The 16,106-nt window shown below is 38.3% G+C and overlaps 1 protein-coding gene across 3 annotated transcripts in view; it reads left to right on the forward strand.

Moving 5' to 3' along the window:
* The first annotated feature begins 915 nt into the window (after window positions 1–915).
* PPP3CC (protein phosphatase 3 catalytic subunit gamma) overlaps window positions 916–16,106 on the forward strand; it is a 74,130-nt gene continuing 58,939 nt past the window's right edge. Inside the window, exon 1 of one of the 3 annotated variants that reach the window (XM_016141582.2) lies at window positions 916–1,031. Coding sequence is in view for 2 of the 3 variants with exons in the window: in XM_016141581.2 (XP_015997067.1) it covers window positions 1,669–1,717 (49 nt within the window). In the remaining variant the exon portion in view is untranslated. Of the gene's footprint in view, window positions 1,032–1,427; window positions 1,718–16,106 lie in introns of those variants that run through there. The other 2 variants (XM_016141581.2, XM_016141580.2) reach the window with 2 other exon arrangements.

Consider the following 16,106-nt stretch of genomic DNA (forward strand, 5'->3'; position numbering starts at 1 on the left):
TTTAATTTTTTGAGGAACTGCCATACTGTTTTCCCTAGTGGCTGTACCCACCCTAGTGGCTGTACCTCTTTCAATATTCTATTATCATTGCTAAAGCCAAAACGCGTTTGACTTTGCCAGGCGCTATACTCCAGTAAGGGAGGACAGTTGCAATAAGACAGTTTCTATTCCAGGCTTACAATTTAAGAAAAGGTCAGTTTTTAACCTAGAGGTGAGCCAGATTAAGACTCTCTAGAGAGACTTGCCGCTGTTTTCCAGCATACGCATGAACAGGGGAGGCAGATACTGTGCCAGGGTGTCAAACGGGAAGATGTGGATGCTTCTAGTTGAGTAGGCCACACAGGGCTTATGAGAAGGTCAGTTCCTTTCAGAGGTCTGCCCCAGGGGCTCCCTGGAGAAGCTGACCTCTCCTTTCCCTTGGAAGCGAGAGTAGGCCACAGAGCAAAGGCATGGGTGACGTCCACCCACTGGAAAACTGAGCTCCCCATCCTCCCAACTACTAGATTATAACTAGGATGGACACAACCATCCTTCTTACTATACAATACTTACTATACTTTTTGTTTTTGTTTTACCGTAAAAACTAGGTCTGTATTACCGGTTAGGTTCCAGAGAGACAGGACTCAGGAGTTAATACTATGTTCAACCTGGTCCCTACCTCAGCTAGCTTGCCTCCCTCCCTCCTAGAGATAACATTGTACAAAACTATATTTACAGGGAAAAAAAAAAGTTAAAAATGAAGAGTGTGTACAAAAGACATCAGAGCCTGAATCATCAACACAGGGACAGCTTCGGGGACCAGGGAGCATTGTATTCCACCGGAACCTTGGGCAACGTATTATGTACCAGGCAGGGCCAGGCCCTCGACGAACGTGAAAACTTAAATCAGAGGTTTAAATGGGTTTGGTGAAGAGGCAGAAAGACGCAGTCACATCGGTCACGACCCCTAGCGACAGTGGGCGGAAGACCCAGAGGAGAGGGCAGGAGGCCTCGGGTGGGGAAGGTGTGAGAGGACAAGGACTCCCCGCAAGGTGACTCCAGGGTGACAGGAGGTTCGCGGCTCCACGGAGCAGCTGCTGGGTCGCTCCGGCCGGGTCAAGATGGCCGCCCCCCGGCTGGGCCTTTCCGAGCGGGACCTCGGGGCCGGGGTTGGGCGCTCCAGGCCCGCGTAGCGAGCGGCGGGCAGCCGAGAAGCCAGTCGCAGGGAGCGCAGGCTGCAGGGAAGAAGCGCCGGCCGTCGGCGGCCGCGGAGGGAGGCGGCGCGCGTGCTCGCGGGGCGGCCGCCGCCGCCGCCGAGGCCCCGGGGTCAGGGGGCCGCGCGCCGGGTCTCGGCGCCGCGGCGGCGCGCGGGCCGCCGGGAAGTTGGGAGCGCGGCGTGCGGGGACGCGCGCGCGCGCGCACGCGGCTCGGGGCGCGCGCAGCCGCGGCCGCCCCGGTTGCCTCCCGAAGCCGCGGTCGCCGGCGCTCGCGACTCGGCGCCTCAGGAGGGATCGGCCAGTGGGCCGGCGTCCTGTCAGCGGGGTTCGAGGCTGGGCTGCCGCGGCCGCTTCCTCCTCGCGCCTGGGCCGCCCCGAAGAGCCGAGGGGCCCGGGAAGCCCAGACCGCCGGGGACGCAGACGGAGGTGCACGCTGGCGGTCTCCAGGAGCTGGGAGGAGGCCGAGGGGATCATGTCCGGGAGGAACCTCCACCTCTCCACCACCGAACGCGTCATCAAAGGTGCCAGGCGGGCCGGGCCGTCCTTGTCGACCCCGCGGGGAAGGGGCCCTCGGCCGGGCGACGCCTCGGGGACAGAGGGAGGGAACCGAGGAGGGGAGGCGGGAGGGCGGCGGGGGCGCCAGGCTGAGCCCATCCCGGAGAAGGACCTGGAGGGGGTGTGGGAGCCGGGAGGGAGGGATCCCCACGGGGGCAGCCCCGCTGGGGCCCCGGGCGTTTTCTGTTGCACCTGGACCCGTAGCTAGCTGGACTTGCAGGTGAAGTGGAGATTTCTTCTCCCACAACCCCAAAAGGGCCTGGATCCCTTTTTATTTTTTTTAAGAAACGATTCCCCTTTTTCAGTCTCGTATCTGGGGAAGCCACGTAGGGTGATGTGGGGAGGGAGTTTAGTTGATTCTCCCAACTCGGATCCTTCTGCCACTCCCCTTCTTCAGGATCAGATCAGCTCGCCCTCCCCCTCCCCACCTCTTTAGGACAGATACCACATGCCTTTTGGTCCACTTTTCTCCAGATCATCACAAGTCACTGCTGTTACTAAAAGAAACAATATGGTGAAATAAATACAAATAAAAACCATTTTTTGTGTGTGTTTGAAAGGGATCTACAGATCTCTTGACATGATGTTGATGTTTTATTTTGCTTTTGGCCATAAAAACTTAGAGAACAATGTTCTCTGATTCAGATGTCCAACATAAACTAAAATGTGCCTTACTAATACTTGTCAGGTTTTACATTATAGTTGTTTCTGCCTTTAAACTAAGAATACCGATTTAAACATAACCACCAATTCATGCGCTTCTTTTGTTCGGCCATAAGATTTAAGTACAACTCTTAGTTTTAACCATGGGTTTGAAAACACTGTAAGAAGGGCATATACCTAGACCAGCTGTGTTATTGGCCTCTTGATAAAGGGGTTAGCTGTAAACGGGGGAAACTATTAAAATACTTTTATTTTTTCATTATGGTAATTAGAAGAACAAAGTAAACTTAGACTGGTCACAAGAATACATTTATTTAAGTGGAGAAGCCTATGGAATAGTCTATGAGGGGGGAGAATTTTAGTTTTTAACTAGGTTTTTTCCCCCTGAAAACATCAAGCATCATAAATGTTGATTGTCTACATTACATTAGTTTAGTGTGTAACTTAGTTTTTCCCCCTAAAAAGCATCATGTTGATCCTAAATGTTGATTATCTACACTATATAATATTTAGTAAATAAAATGGGATTTTTGAAATTTACTTAGCATTTATCTGTTACCATTAGGGATTTAAGTGACTTGTTCTTATAACTGACACTTAGCTCTTTAACTGCTAAATTATTTTGCCCATTGTGATGTCAGTCTTTATAACATATAACCCATGAAGAGTATATAACCATCTCTTAAAATTCAGTATATACTGAATATAACCTTTTTTGATAAATCAAGGTCATCATTATGTACATTAATTTCTGTCCTCTGCTGTTAATATGGCCGGTGCATTCTGCTGTATAAGGGTGTTGGCAGCTTCTTCCTGTACTGAAATGACTCCTCACTGCTCTACCAGTTTAGAGCTTTTGTCTGTTTTTAGTTTATCTCCTCCAGTACTATTCTCTATCTGTCAAAATATGCCCTTTAATCTACCACTTCTAAACTGCAGTAGGCAGGAAAACCAGATAAACCAGAATCATGTTATCACATCAAAATTAATGGGATCTGAGTGAAGCTTAGTGGCAGTCCTCAGACCTTCAAGAATCTCAAATTCTGAACGCCATTGTAGCATGTAATTTCTACCATAACATGCAGAAGATATAAAGGAAATTTAAAATGACCCTTAAATATAGAAGTAAAATGAAATGTGGTAAAAATACAGGTACTGGCTTTGCTAGGCAGGCTCACAGTTCAATGAATACTCTCATGGTCTATATGATTCAAATTTGTTTTTCAATGAAATTAGAAATTACTACATGTTGTAAACTTTATAAGATTGCTCTCAAATGAAGAAAATAGATGATTTCAGGGCCTTAGAATGTGTGGATTTATCTTGTATATATAACTTTAGTATACGAACTTGACCGCAGCAATTTTGGCTTCCTGTTGACCTTTGTTGCTTTTTTCCTGGGTTTCCCAGAGTTTGAAATACTTGAAGTTTGTTCTAAGAAAGTAAGGTGTCGGTATATATATATAGGTCCATTGTACTGGGTACTAAATCCTGATGTGATGTTATCTTGTCTGGCCAGAGTTGTCTGCATTTATTCACAGCTGGAAATCTTTTTCTGAGGTGAGACCACACCCCAGTTGTTTTTGGTTCTGTCATTTCCTGTTAACTTTAAAGTCTACTTAATTGTTTTGTTTGAGCAAATCTTAGAGAGTGGGTGGGTGGGAGTGATTTGTGTTCTGAGTGGCCTTTAAACAGCAGCTTTCTTAAAATGAAGGACTGGACTGCTGCTGGTCAGAAAACCAGGTTTTTCTGCTGCTTCTGGAGCTTACTTGTGACCTTGCCTGTCTTTTTTTTTTTTTTTTTTTTTAACCATACCTTTTTACTTAAATTCTCTTTCTTTTGCTTTGATAGTCTCATCTGCAAAATAGGGTTAATAATACCTTCTTTGTCAGGCTTCTAAGCCATGCAAATAACATAAGGGATGTGCAAAGCTGAAGACAAAGTAGTATTATGAAACAGGATAATAGCTTGGTAATAGATCACTTGCTACATAAGCGGTTAGGAGGGACATTATTAACACTTGAAAATATCAGAATTAGAACATACCTGAAACTATAAGTTAGGAAATTTGTTACGAGTCTGGAAAATACCTCTCCTTAAATATAAAGGATATCTGGGTGGAATCGCATGGGTAACAGCGTGCAATTCTGCCTAGTACTTCCTTGGCGGCTGGTTTCTTCTTTAGCAGTTGAAGGTGTTTATTTTGTTTAAATATATAAGTTTCTATGATTTCACTTATTCATTAAATGTTACGGAGAGCCATCTGCAATGTACACCAGTCGGGTGATGCTCATTTGTTTCTTTGTTTTAAAAATAACATTTCTCTGAGCCTGTAGATGAGTCAGTATGAGTTGGGGCATCACTCCTGGTGTCTGGAGCAGAAAACTGGAAACTCAAATAATTGAACTCTGAAAATCTTTCAGCTCGATTTTTTTTTTCCAGTTTCCAAGTTTCTTTTCCTGTTTGAAGAACTTTATTTTCTTTGACAGTGATTTTTACAGCAAACAAACAAACAGTTTATTCCTCTAGGCCGGATCTTTTCAGAAGCAAAGAGGAAATTCACTATAACTTGCATGACAGATATGGAGAATATTTTGTCTGAGTTTGTTATTTCGTGGCCCAGTGAGTTTAACAGAAAAGTCAGACTTCTTTTCAGTAAGATGCTGATACAATTCTCTCATTCTCTTGGAATTCAAATATATTGTATATTTATTTACTGAATTGGATGCTACTAATTCTTTAACTTCCTGGCACTGGGAATAATGTGGCTATGGCTTTCTTAAAAGATTTTAAGAAGAGTAGTATGGAAAGAATTTTTTATCACAACCATAACCTGAACCCTATTTCAATCTCTGGTACCTATTCCTCGGTTATTTCCACAGCTCTTTGTCCTCTGTCCTCCTTTGTGATACATGAAAATAGATTTACCAAGGCCTTTTTTTTTTTTTAATATTTTTGTTTTCTTTTAAATATAAGCTTAACCCTGCTAATTATAAAGTTGGGAAGTCAGAAAGGAAAGAAAACAAAGGCCTCATATTCCTTTACTTTAGAAACAACTGTACTAAATACTTTTCGTGTATTTCTACATGCTGGTATATTTTGAATTTGAAGGACAATGGATCGCAGATCTTTAAGCTTTTATTATGCAAATGTTTTCATATTATTTCATAAATATTGTAATTTTACCTAAATTTTTTAATGATGATTTCAATTAACATGAAAATGGCTTGAAAGTGCTCATGTTCATATATTTTGATCCTTTATACTTTCAGTCATTTGATATCGTACCAACCCAGAAGAAACATTTTCAAGTATAAATGTTAAATGTGAACAAGTTATATAGGGCGTATCTGTTGAATCTATCAGTAGTATTTGTTAAAGTTATGCTTGGTGTTTACCATTGTAATTCAGCTGCCAAGCTGTTTAAACATGGAAATCAATGCTGTTTGAGATTCATACCTGAGTAGAAGTCTTACACCTGGGAAAGGACATCTTAACTTAAACTCTTAATTCTTTTTTGATCAGGAATGAGGTGTTCTTTTTTACTTGTATGTTAATGGTTGTGGTTGAAGGCTTATTTATATGAGACATTTGCTAACAAAGCTTTCTTCCATTAAGTAATATTATCACATTTCATTGTAAAGTTAAAAAAATGTTTTTGGATCATTTGAGAGAAAAATACTAAGGACTCATTACTTAAAGTGAATTAATGAATTAATTAAAAACCTTTTCCTAAGCTGTGTTTGGCAATAGAAATATAAAATCTTTCCACTGAAGTGACATTTTGGGGAAAAGCTAATTTTTAGACTATCTGTGAGAGACAAACTTATTCAGCTAATTCAAGTATTTGTAGTCATTTGGGGGCTTTGCTGCTGCTTAATTGCTAAAAGACTAATGAAAATAAAGAAGTGTCTTTTAATAATTATCTTTTGGCACAATCATTAATAGAATGTAATACTTTTAAGGTTTTCATGTTAAATTTTAGCTGAATTTTAAATTGCAGAACTGAGGTCTAAAATCTCAACCCAGGATGTGGTTCCATAGAGTACTGGTTAGCACGGCTGCTTTACATGTAGAAGGTCCTGGGTTCGTGCCCCAGTGGAGCCACGGTCCATGGTCTGTGGCCATGCCACCCTGAACAAGCCCGATGTTTGATCTCAGAAACTAAGCAGATTCAGGCCTGGTCAGTACTTGGATGGAAGACCAGGTGCTGTAGGCATAAATAATAATAATGAATAAAGTAAAATCTCAACCCAATGTGATGTCCGATTTAGTTATCTTTATAATCTACCTCATTATTCAAATGTTTGCAGAGAGAACTTTTAGTTCCCTATATCAAATTTTATTTTATTGGCAAACTAGATTTTTATCATGAAATCTTTTAGTTTCTTAAGTTTCTGCTTATTATTAGAAGTTCTAACTTGGTAAGTAGGATCTCTGGATTGGGTGGACAGAAAGATACAAGCTGGCCATCTCTGGATTGGGTGGACAGAAAGATACAAGCTGGCCAAGGTAATGTGTATCTTCGATGATCATTAGATTTTTTGAATGCTAACAATTCGTGATGATTTTGTGTAGTGTCTGGACAATGTGAGCCCAAGAGACTGAAGTTCTATTCTAAATGATAAAAACAATGAGAGATCATCTAAGAATTCATTCAAGAATTACGTATGTAATCCTTGCTAAAAGTGTTTAACCTGAATCTGGTTATAGTAAACAATCGAACAAAATCCAATTTCAGACAAATCCAATTTGTGGGACTTTCTATAAGACAACAGATTGTGAACTCTTCAAAAATGACAAAGTGATGGAAAATAGAAAAGGCAGGGGGCCTAATCTAGATGAAAGAAGATGAAAGGGAAATGACAGTCAAGGACAGTGCCAAGTCTGGAATAGGAAAATAAAAGGCTTTAGAGGACATTTGGGGGGGGGGGCACTGAAGAAATTCAAATATGGAGTATCTATTAGATATATCAGTGTTAAATGTGGTAATATGGTATTGTCGTTGTAAAGGAGGATGTTCTTATTTTTAGGCACTGTCTGATGAAGCATTCATATTGAAATATCACGATGTCCGCTATTTGCTCTGAAATAGTTCAGAAAAAAAGAATTACTTATTTGTCGAGAGAGAAAACAAAAATGGCAAAATGTTCACCATAGTGAACATCGGTAAAGACAAAACTGGTGCACGTTTTACTATTTTTTTCACTCTTTCATAGGATTTCAGTTTTTCAAAATACGAAGTTGGGAGAGAGAGAAAAAAGTACAATTAAGAAATGCCTCAAAACGACTAGGCTTGGGAAAGGCCACCAACATATTTGAGGGATCGCCAGTGTCTTTGTGAGGGAAAGCTTAAAAGAAGAAAATGAGTTTTAAAGTATAGCTGATGTGAAAGGGAAGCACTTTTTTTTTTTTTTTTTTTTTGTAGCAGAAAAAGAGGTTGTTTCAGCTACACGATAGGGCTTGGGAAAAAAGGCAGAAGGATGGAAAAACAAAGTATACTCGTCTAAGGAGTAGAGAGGATGGGTCAACGAGAAGTGTCAGAAAATCGAGAGGTAAAATGAAAAGAAGAGAAAGACGGATGGCTGAAAACTGCTCGAGCAGCTGACAGTGCTTCCTTGAAGGGGTCCGCAAGATCATTATGACGGCCGTGCGTTTTTTAAAAAAAACCCAAAGCTTAATCAGCTTATAAACATTGCGCAAAAATTATATAAAATCCAAACATTATGCAAATAGATACTGTAGAAAGTGAGACCGGCTTGTTTTTGTCTTATTCAGAGAGATTAAAGTTAAAAAGGTGGTACCGGGGTAAAGTAAATATTAAAAAGCAGTAATACATGGAGGAGATAGGAAGGATTTTCTAAGTGTGTTTCCCATCCCTGTTAATCACACCACTTACCCATTTAGTCACTGGCTCAGATGCCAGGCCCGGGCGTCAGGCCAGACTCTTTCCTGTTCGTCTCACTTCATATCCAGTTCTCCCAGACTCCGTTCTATGACTTTTAGTTTCTACAAAACCTACTTCTTCTCCCCGTCTCACTTCTTGCTTATACCATTGCAGTTGCCTCTTGCTAGGGCTATTTAATCTAGTGTCCATGCTGCCATCTTGATCTTTGGATAATGTGAAGGATCGTTCTTGTACTTGAAATCCTTCATGAGCACTTTCTGCCTGTGGGATAGTTCCCTTCATGCTGAACCTCTAACCCCATGCAGTAGTCTCTCCTTGTCTCGGGGCGGGGAGTTACATTCTAAAGACCCCCCAGTGGTTGCCTGAAACCATGGGTAGTACCGAACCCTGCATGTATGATGTTTTTTTCCTATACATACATACACACATACCTATGATAAAGGTTAATTTATAAAGTAGACACAGTAAGAGATTAACAAGAATAATAAAATACAACAATTATAATGATATACTGTAATAAAAGTTATGTGAACGTGGTCTCTCACCAGTAATCTGTAAGCACCCCTTATTTGATGTCCCTCGTTTTAAGGGAGCCCCTGCTGAAGTCTGTGTATGGGTCCGGTGCTTTCTGGTGCAACACGCTGCCATCAGGTGGAACACATGTTCTGTTCATGTCTTCCACCACAAATTTAATGCCTTTTCCATCTTAACTATGTGCTTATATATGCACTGTGGCCATAATTTTGCAGCTTGAGATGCAGTCACAAAACTAGCATGAACTTTTTTTTTTCCTTCTTCACAATTTCATGAATAGAAGATTTGTTCTTACCGTAGATCTTTGCAACCTCAGAATACACCTTTTTTCCCTTTCCTTATTAGGTGGAGAACTTTTACCTTTTCACTTAAAGGAAGCACACTGTGGCTTCTCTTTGGTGTGTCCGAATTGCCAGCATCACTAGTCTTGTGCTTTGGGGTCGTTACTAAGTTAAATAAGGATTAAACGCAGTGGATGTGGTAACCCAGTTGGCTACTAAGTGTCGAATGGACAGGAAGTATCTACTGTGTAGAGACACTGGACAAAGGGAGGATTCATGTCCCTGGTAGGACCAAGCGGGATGTTGCTCGATTTCATCACGCTACTCAGAATGGTGCACAATTTAAAACTTAAGAATTGTTTACATTGGGAATTTTTCATTTAATATTTTTGGACCATGGTTGACCTCGGGTAAATGAAACCAAGGAAACTGAAACCGTGGATAAGAGGGGCCGGCTATATTACTTTCTCTTCCTCGTTTCACACCCTGTTCCCAAACCCGTTTTACTGCTGCTTGTATTTCGCTAGTATGCCGTGGTGTTTTCCATATGTGAATGGGCCCGTCGCATTACTTCTGTGTAGAATCTTACCCCCAAACTTGACTAGCCCCTATTTATTTATCTTTCAAGATTAGCTAAAAGGACATCTAAGAAGCCTTTTCTCCTTTACTAGAAGGCTGTATAGAGTAATGGTTTTAGAATATGGGCTTCGAAGGCAAACACATATCTAGATTTAAATTCTGCCTCTTTTAGAAGCTTTAGACCTTCAGCAAATCACTTAATCTTTTTTTTTTAACCTCAGTTTCTTTATCTGGAGAAGAAGTATAATAAAACCTGGCGCACAGTATCATTGTAAGGATTAAATTAACTCCACAAAACGCAGTGATAGGCATAAAGTAAGTGCTCAATACATGCTAACCACTATCGTCATCATCGGTAGGATTAGAAGTTGCCTTCTATATGCTCCCGTGAGTAATCTCATTACTTTACAAATTTCTTTAAATATTTGTATGTTCTTTATTTACACTGAATTGTTCTCTTCAAGGGCAAGAAGTGTGTTTTCTTAGTGGTGAACCCAGTGCCTAGCATACAGGTGTTTAGTAAATGTTCAAGCGATAAGCTTATTTTATGGAAGCTAGTGTAGGAAGGAGTACAGGCTCTGCGAGTTACTAGCTGTGTGACTTTATTATTTATTTTCCTTGCTTCAGGTTTTAAATGGGAGATAATAGTACCTACTCCAGAATTTAAAGATTGCATTTCATATTGTGTGTAAAGTACTTGGCATGGTGTCCATACTGGGTGCTTAATAAATGTTAGCTGTTCTTTATTAAATGAGTTAAGCTTCAGTCTTGGTAAGATTTGACAGCAGATTTGTTTGACTTTAAGCAGCATGTGTGAAAGGAAGGTTTACAAGTATATTGTATTTTTATATTTTTCAACCTTAGTCTCCTTAACTTTTGAAAGGATTTAAACCTAAGATACTTAATAAGAAAAATGATGAAAATTTCCTTTTCTGTAGTATAGATAGAATTTTGGAAGTCATGTATTCATAAACAGGTATTTGATGAATTCCTACTACAGCAACACATTTCTGGTTATACTTAGAAGCTTAAATACTGTCTTGAACAGTACTCAGCATAGCATATAATAGCCTCCCAAAATGTAACAGGAAATTAGAACTATGAAGTTCCTATGGAAATATCACTGGGAGGATCAGATAACTAAATTGATTGTAGACCACATCGGGTATGAAATGTTCGCTCCCTCACTCCATAGATTGATAATCCTTTCAAGTTTAAACTTTGACTGTTGATCAGTGGTCTAAAGAGGAAAGGCTTAATTTGTGTGTGTGTGTGTGTGCGCGCGCGCGCGTGTATGCCTAGGGACATTTTTTTCTTCTGACTTAAGGCTTTGTGGAGGTTTCAAAGTAAAATAGGATGGTTTTAATGAATGGTCAGAATAATAAAGTTGGGTTCATCCATGAGAGCAAGTTGGTTATTTCTGCACTGTTTTATTGAAAACGTATGATGTCACTGTAAAGTTATTGTTTCTGTCAGACTATCACTGATAGTGGTTATTACTTAATTGGTTCTAGGAGGGCCAGTTTCTAATACATGGAAAATGAGTTCTGTAACTATCAAAGAACAGAGGAAATGATCTCAAAAGTTATGTCACATCATTAAAATAAAATTACTTGTTCTGATAGCTTCTGAAAGGATATGAAAGGTACACATGACTTTCAGTAATAATGTATAATATAACCCCTTCGGCGGTGCCGAACTGGTTTATGCTTGGAAAGGCAGGTGAGTAGATTAGGAAATAAGCCTGCAGAAGTAGGGCAGGCTCTCTGGCTTAAAATAGGAATGAAAGCAGGGTTATTTGCAGTGAACAGAGAGAGCTATTTAGGTAAATCCTGGTGTCCCATGAGGGTAAGGCCACACAGTAATCTAAAAATAATAGCTTATAGGCCAGTAACTTTTAAAGTTAATTTTTCACACTTACTGCAGGATTAACGTGGTCATCGCCAGTGTGGCCTTCCTCTTTTATGCAGATCTGCATCAGATGTTAGGTATTTTTACCTGAAAATTTGTATCATTTGTGCAGTGGATATATATCGTAGCGCTATACAGAATTAAATTTGACATGAAAAAGCTGCAGAATTCCTTCAGTGACCTTTAGAAACTTAGTTTTCAAATTTAATTAAATTTTTATTTTGATAATTATAGGTTCACAGAATATTGCAAAAACACGTACAGGGAAGTCCTATATACCTTCCCCTAGGTCTCTGTTCTCCCGTGCGGCATCCCACACCATCACAGTCCTAGATCAAGACCGAGAAATTGCTATTGGCAGAATCTGTAGCGCTTATTCAGATTTCGCCAGTTATACATGGACTCATGTATGTGTGTGTTTCTGTAGCTCTGCATTTTCACGTGTGTAGCTTTGTGTAACTGCCACCGCAATCGAGATAGCTAACTATACCATTACCACACCCATCCCCTTCCCCACCAGAAGCTCAGTTTTATAGTTTGGTTATTATTTCGAATCATAGACAAACCTGGTTTGTTTAGGGAATTGCTTCTGATTTGGAAGAATTGTAAAATAATTTTTATTGAAATAACAATCGACTAATGGTAACAATTGACTAATGGTAACAATTGACTAGGTTAAAATGTGTTAGCAATTTGGGAGCACTGAAAACTTTTTTAGATAAATATGTATATGTCGATTCTCAGCTCTGGTTAGCAACCAGAATCACATGTGGAGCTTAAAACAAAGAAAAGAAAAAGAAAAAAAGAAAAAAATGGGTATGTTGGCTCCATTTCAGATCAATATGGAACACAATGCTGAGCATAAAAATGCAAGTTGCAAAAAGATACACAGTATGATAACTGTTTATGTAAAGCATTTAAATATGCTATATTGTGTATAGATATATTTTGTAACAAAATTATGTACATGTAAGAAGGATACAATTACTAATGAATGACCTGTGGGGAGGATGGAATAGGATAGAGGCTGTCTTCATTTTAGTTCTTAAAAAATATTTGAAACCTATATGACAAACTTAATATTTTTAAAACTACCTAGTAGGTACATGAATGGATGTTTGTAGTATTTATATTATTGCCTTACCATTTTATGTAAAATTATTTTTTGAAATGATTACTTTAAAATATTCGTACATACAGTATATTACATATGTGTCTGGAATTTCCTCTTTTCTCCTTTTAGTATACTTTCTGTTTATTTTATTTTGGCGCCAGGAGTGGAGTGCTGCTGTAACAAATACCTAAAAATGTGATAGCTTTGGCACTTCCAGGAGACTCAGCTTGAGTCTCAAGGACATGATGCCCTTCCTTGATTTCTGTAGCCATCACTGCGATCCCCTTTATAATCTTCCATATTTACAGTCCGAGCCATTCAATGAATTTCTTAACTGTTCTGTGTTTTTTCCATTATATCTTGTTTTACAAGAATTATTTTTTTCTACTTAAATAGACCATAAAGTTCTTCAAGGTAGAGGCCATGTGTTAAAATTGTATAATCTACTTGTTACCTACACAGTGTGAACATGTAGTAGGGTGGCGGATAAATATTGAATTATTTAACATGGAATATAATTATTTCCCTAGTATTTTTAAATTTTACTCAAAGAATCCTACCAGTTGTCTCCCATAGATTTAGAACTTCTGGTTTTAACAAATACTGCCATTATCCAGGATTCTAGGAAGGCTAGCTATAGAAATTTAGATCTATTCAGTTATCCAATGTTTTGTTTTTCAGTTAGTAACATACAATCTGTCAGCATTTAAAAGGTTGACACTGGGTAATTAGACTTGAATTGTAAAGCTCCCTAACTGGTGGTGTTGGAGATGAAGCTGAAATGTCAGTTTCATAAAGAAATAGGAGGAGTTGGTGCTCGTACTCACAGTCTTTCCTAGCATTTATTATTAGGAAAAGAGAATGGTAGTTCTATTTGTGAGCAGTGAATTTCTTCAAAGTTTGCTGCTTCTAAATTGAAGCGAGGTCAGCGACAGTAAGTGGAATGATAACAGAATAAAGTGCTTCATTACTGTGAAGAACAGTATAGTTTCAGCATGTGAGATTGTATGTTTCACACATTGACATTGACACCAGGAAGGCAAATTTAGTGATTTATTGTTTTTTTAAATCTCTGTTATCTTTTAAGATAGAGCCACAAGGTTCTTGCCATTCTCTTACGCAAACCAAATGTGAAGTATTTATTACAAACAATATTTGAAGTCCTGAAGTTTTTTGATGAATTTGCATGTCTGTGTGAGAATTAGAGTGGGTTCAAGATAACCACTAATAATCACTTCACTGTCCTCACTTTGTTATGTGTTTGTGTGTGTGGGGAAGTGTATGGGTATAAGAGACACTTACAGCTAGTTTGATCTAGAATTGTATGAAATCCTTTTGTTCTCATGAGACTGTGTCTTCCATGTGAGTGTTATTTGTTCTGTGTGATGCCTATATAGTTCTTATTTGGACTTAAACTTTAGTGGCTTCTCAGAGAGATAATTTTTGTTCTAACCCATGATTATTACTTTGATTTATGTGTTAAGAAAAAGTATTAGAGATTATTTGGTAAAGCACTATAGCAAAAAAGGATAAGAGCTTAGTCCTTGGAATCAGCTTACCTGGGATCAAGCTTCAGCTCCTCCAGTTAGTTACTTGTTGTGAGATGTTACAGAAATTTTCTAGCTTCCCTAAACCTTGGTTTCCATATCTGTCAAATGGGGATCATAATACTTCGTAGAGTGTTTGTAGGTTAAGTGAGACCTTAGCATTATGTAGTTAACACACAACCAGTAAACATTGTGATCACTATTATTATTGCAACTGCAATTAAGAAAATTGAAACTTAAAATATATTGAAAAACATTTCGTGGATATTGTAGTTTTGACAATTTAGCAAAACATAAATAATTTAGTATCAGAGATTTTAACTAACTTGTATTAGCTAAGTGAATGTATTAATAAAGAGAATAACATGTCATTACCAAGTAGGGTTTATCCCAGGAATGCAAGGTTGGTTTAAGACTTGAAAATCAATCAATGTAATCCACCATATTAACAAAATAAAGTAGAAAACGTAATGCATATGATTACTCCAGTAAATTCAGAAAAAGCATTTGATAAAAATTCAACACCTCATTTATGATTTAAGCAAACATATCTCTCAGAAAACTAGGAATGGGGGGAACTTTCTCAGCTGACAGTCAACTGTGAAAAGTATGATAAAATATTGGATGCTTTTCCCCTAATATTAGGAATAAGGCAAGGATGACTTTTCTTGCCACTTCTCTTCAGCATTGTAAATAGTAGTCCTAGTAGCCATTGTAACTAGCAGCCCTTGAAATAAGGCAAGAAATGGAACTAAAGGCATACAGATTGGAAAGGAGGAGGTAAAACTGTCTTTATTTGAAAATTGCAAGATTGTTTAGAAAGTCCTAAGGAATCTATAAGATAAACATTAGTAACTGAATGTAACAAGGTCAAAGGGTACCAAGTAAATATACAAAAATCAGTTGTGTTTTTATATAGTATTAGCAAACAATTGGGAAATTAAATTTTTAAAAATTTCACTTACGGTATTACCAAAAAAACAAAATACTTAGGAATAGATTTAACAAATACATGTAAAATCTCTTTACTGAAAAAACCACAGAACATCGGTGAGAAAAATGTATAAATATAGGGAAAGTTATAGCATGTTTATGGATTAAACTATATAATATTGTAAAGATGTCAGTTCTCCAAATAGATTTATAGATACAGTACATTCTCCATCAAAATCCCAACAGGATTTTTCAATAGAATTGGTAAGCTGATTCTAAAATTTAAATGGAAATGAAAAAGGTTGAGAATAAGCAAACCAATTTGAAGGACTCACACTATCTGATTTCAAGACTTACTATAAAGCTACAATAAAAATAAAATAAATTTTAAAAAGCTATCATAGTCAAGCAATGTGGTACTGGTGAAAGGATAGACAAATAGAAATAGAGTCCAGAAATAGACCCACAGATAAATGGTCAAATGATTTTTGACAAAGCAACTCAGCAGTAGAAAAATAGACTTTATAGCAAATAGTGTTGGAACAACTAAATATCCATGTGGGGGAAAAAAATGAAATCTGCACTTACCTTCACAAAAATCATTTGATGATGGATCATAGAACTAAACCTAAAAAGCTAAAATGGTTACCATCTTTATAAACTTGTAAAAGAAAACACAGGAGAAATCTATATGACCTTTGGTTAGACAGTTTTCTTAAGTCACAAAAAGTATGCACCATAAAAATTGGCAATTGTACTTCATAAAAATTAAAATCTATTGTTCTTCTAAATACATTTTGTTAGAAAATGAAAAGACTAGCCACAGATTGAGATAAAACATATATGTCTTACAGAGAACTGGTATAAAGAATATATAAAGAACTA

Source organism: Rousettus aegyptiacus, unplaced genomic scaffold (genome assembly GCF_014176215.1).
Source record: "Rousettus aegyptiacus isolate mRouAeg1 unplaced genomic scaffold, mRouAeg1.p scaffold_m13_p_16, whole genome shotgun sequence".
In the NCBI taxonomy this organism is placed as follows: domain Eukaryota; kingdom Metazoa; phylum Chordata; class Mammalia; order Chiroptera; family Pteropodidae; genus Rousettus; species Rousettus aegyptiacus.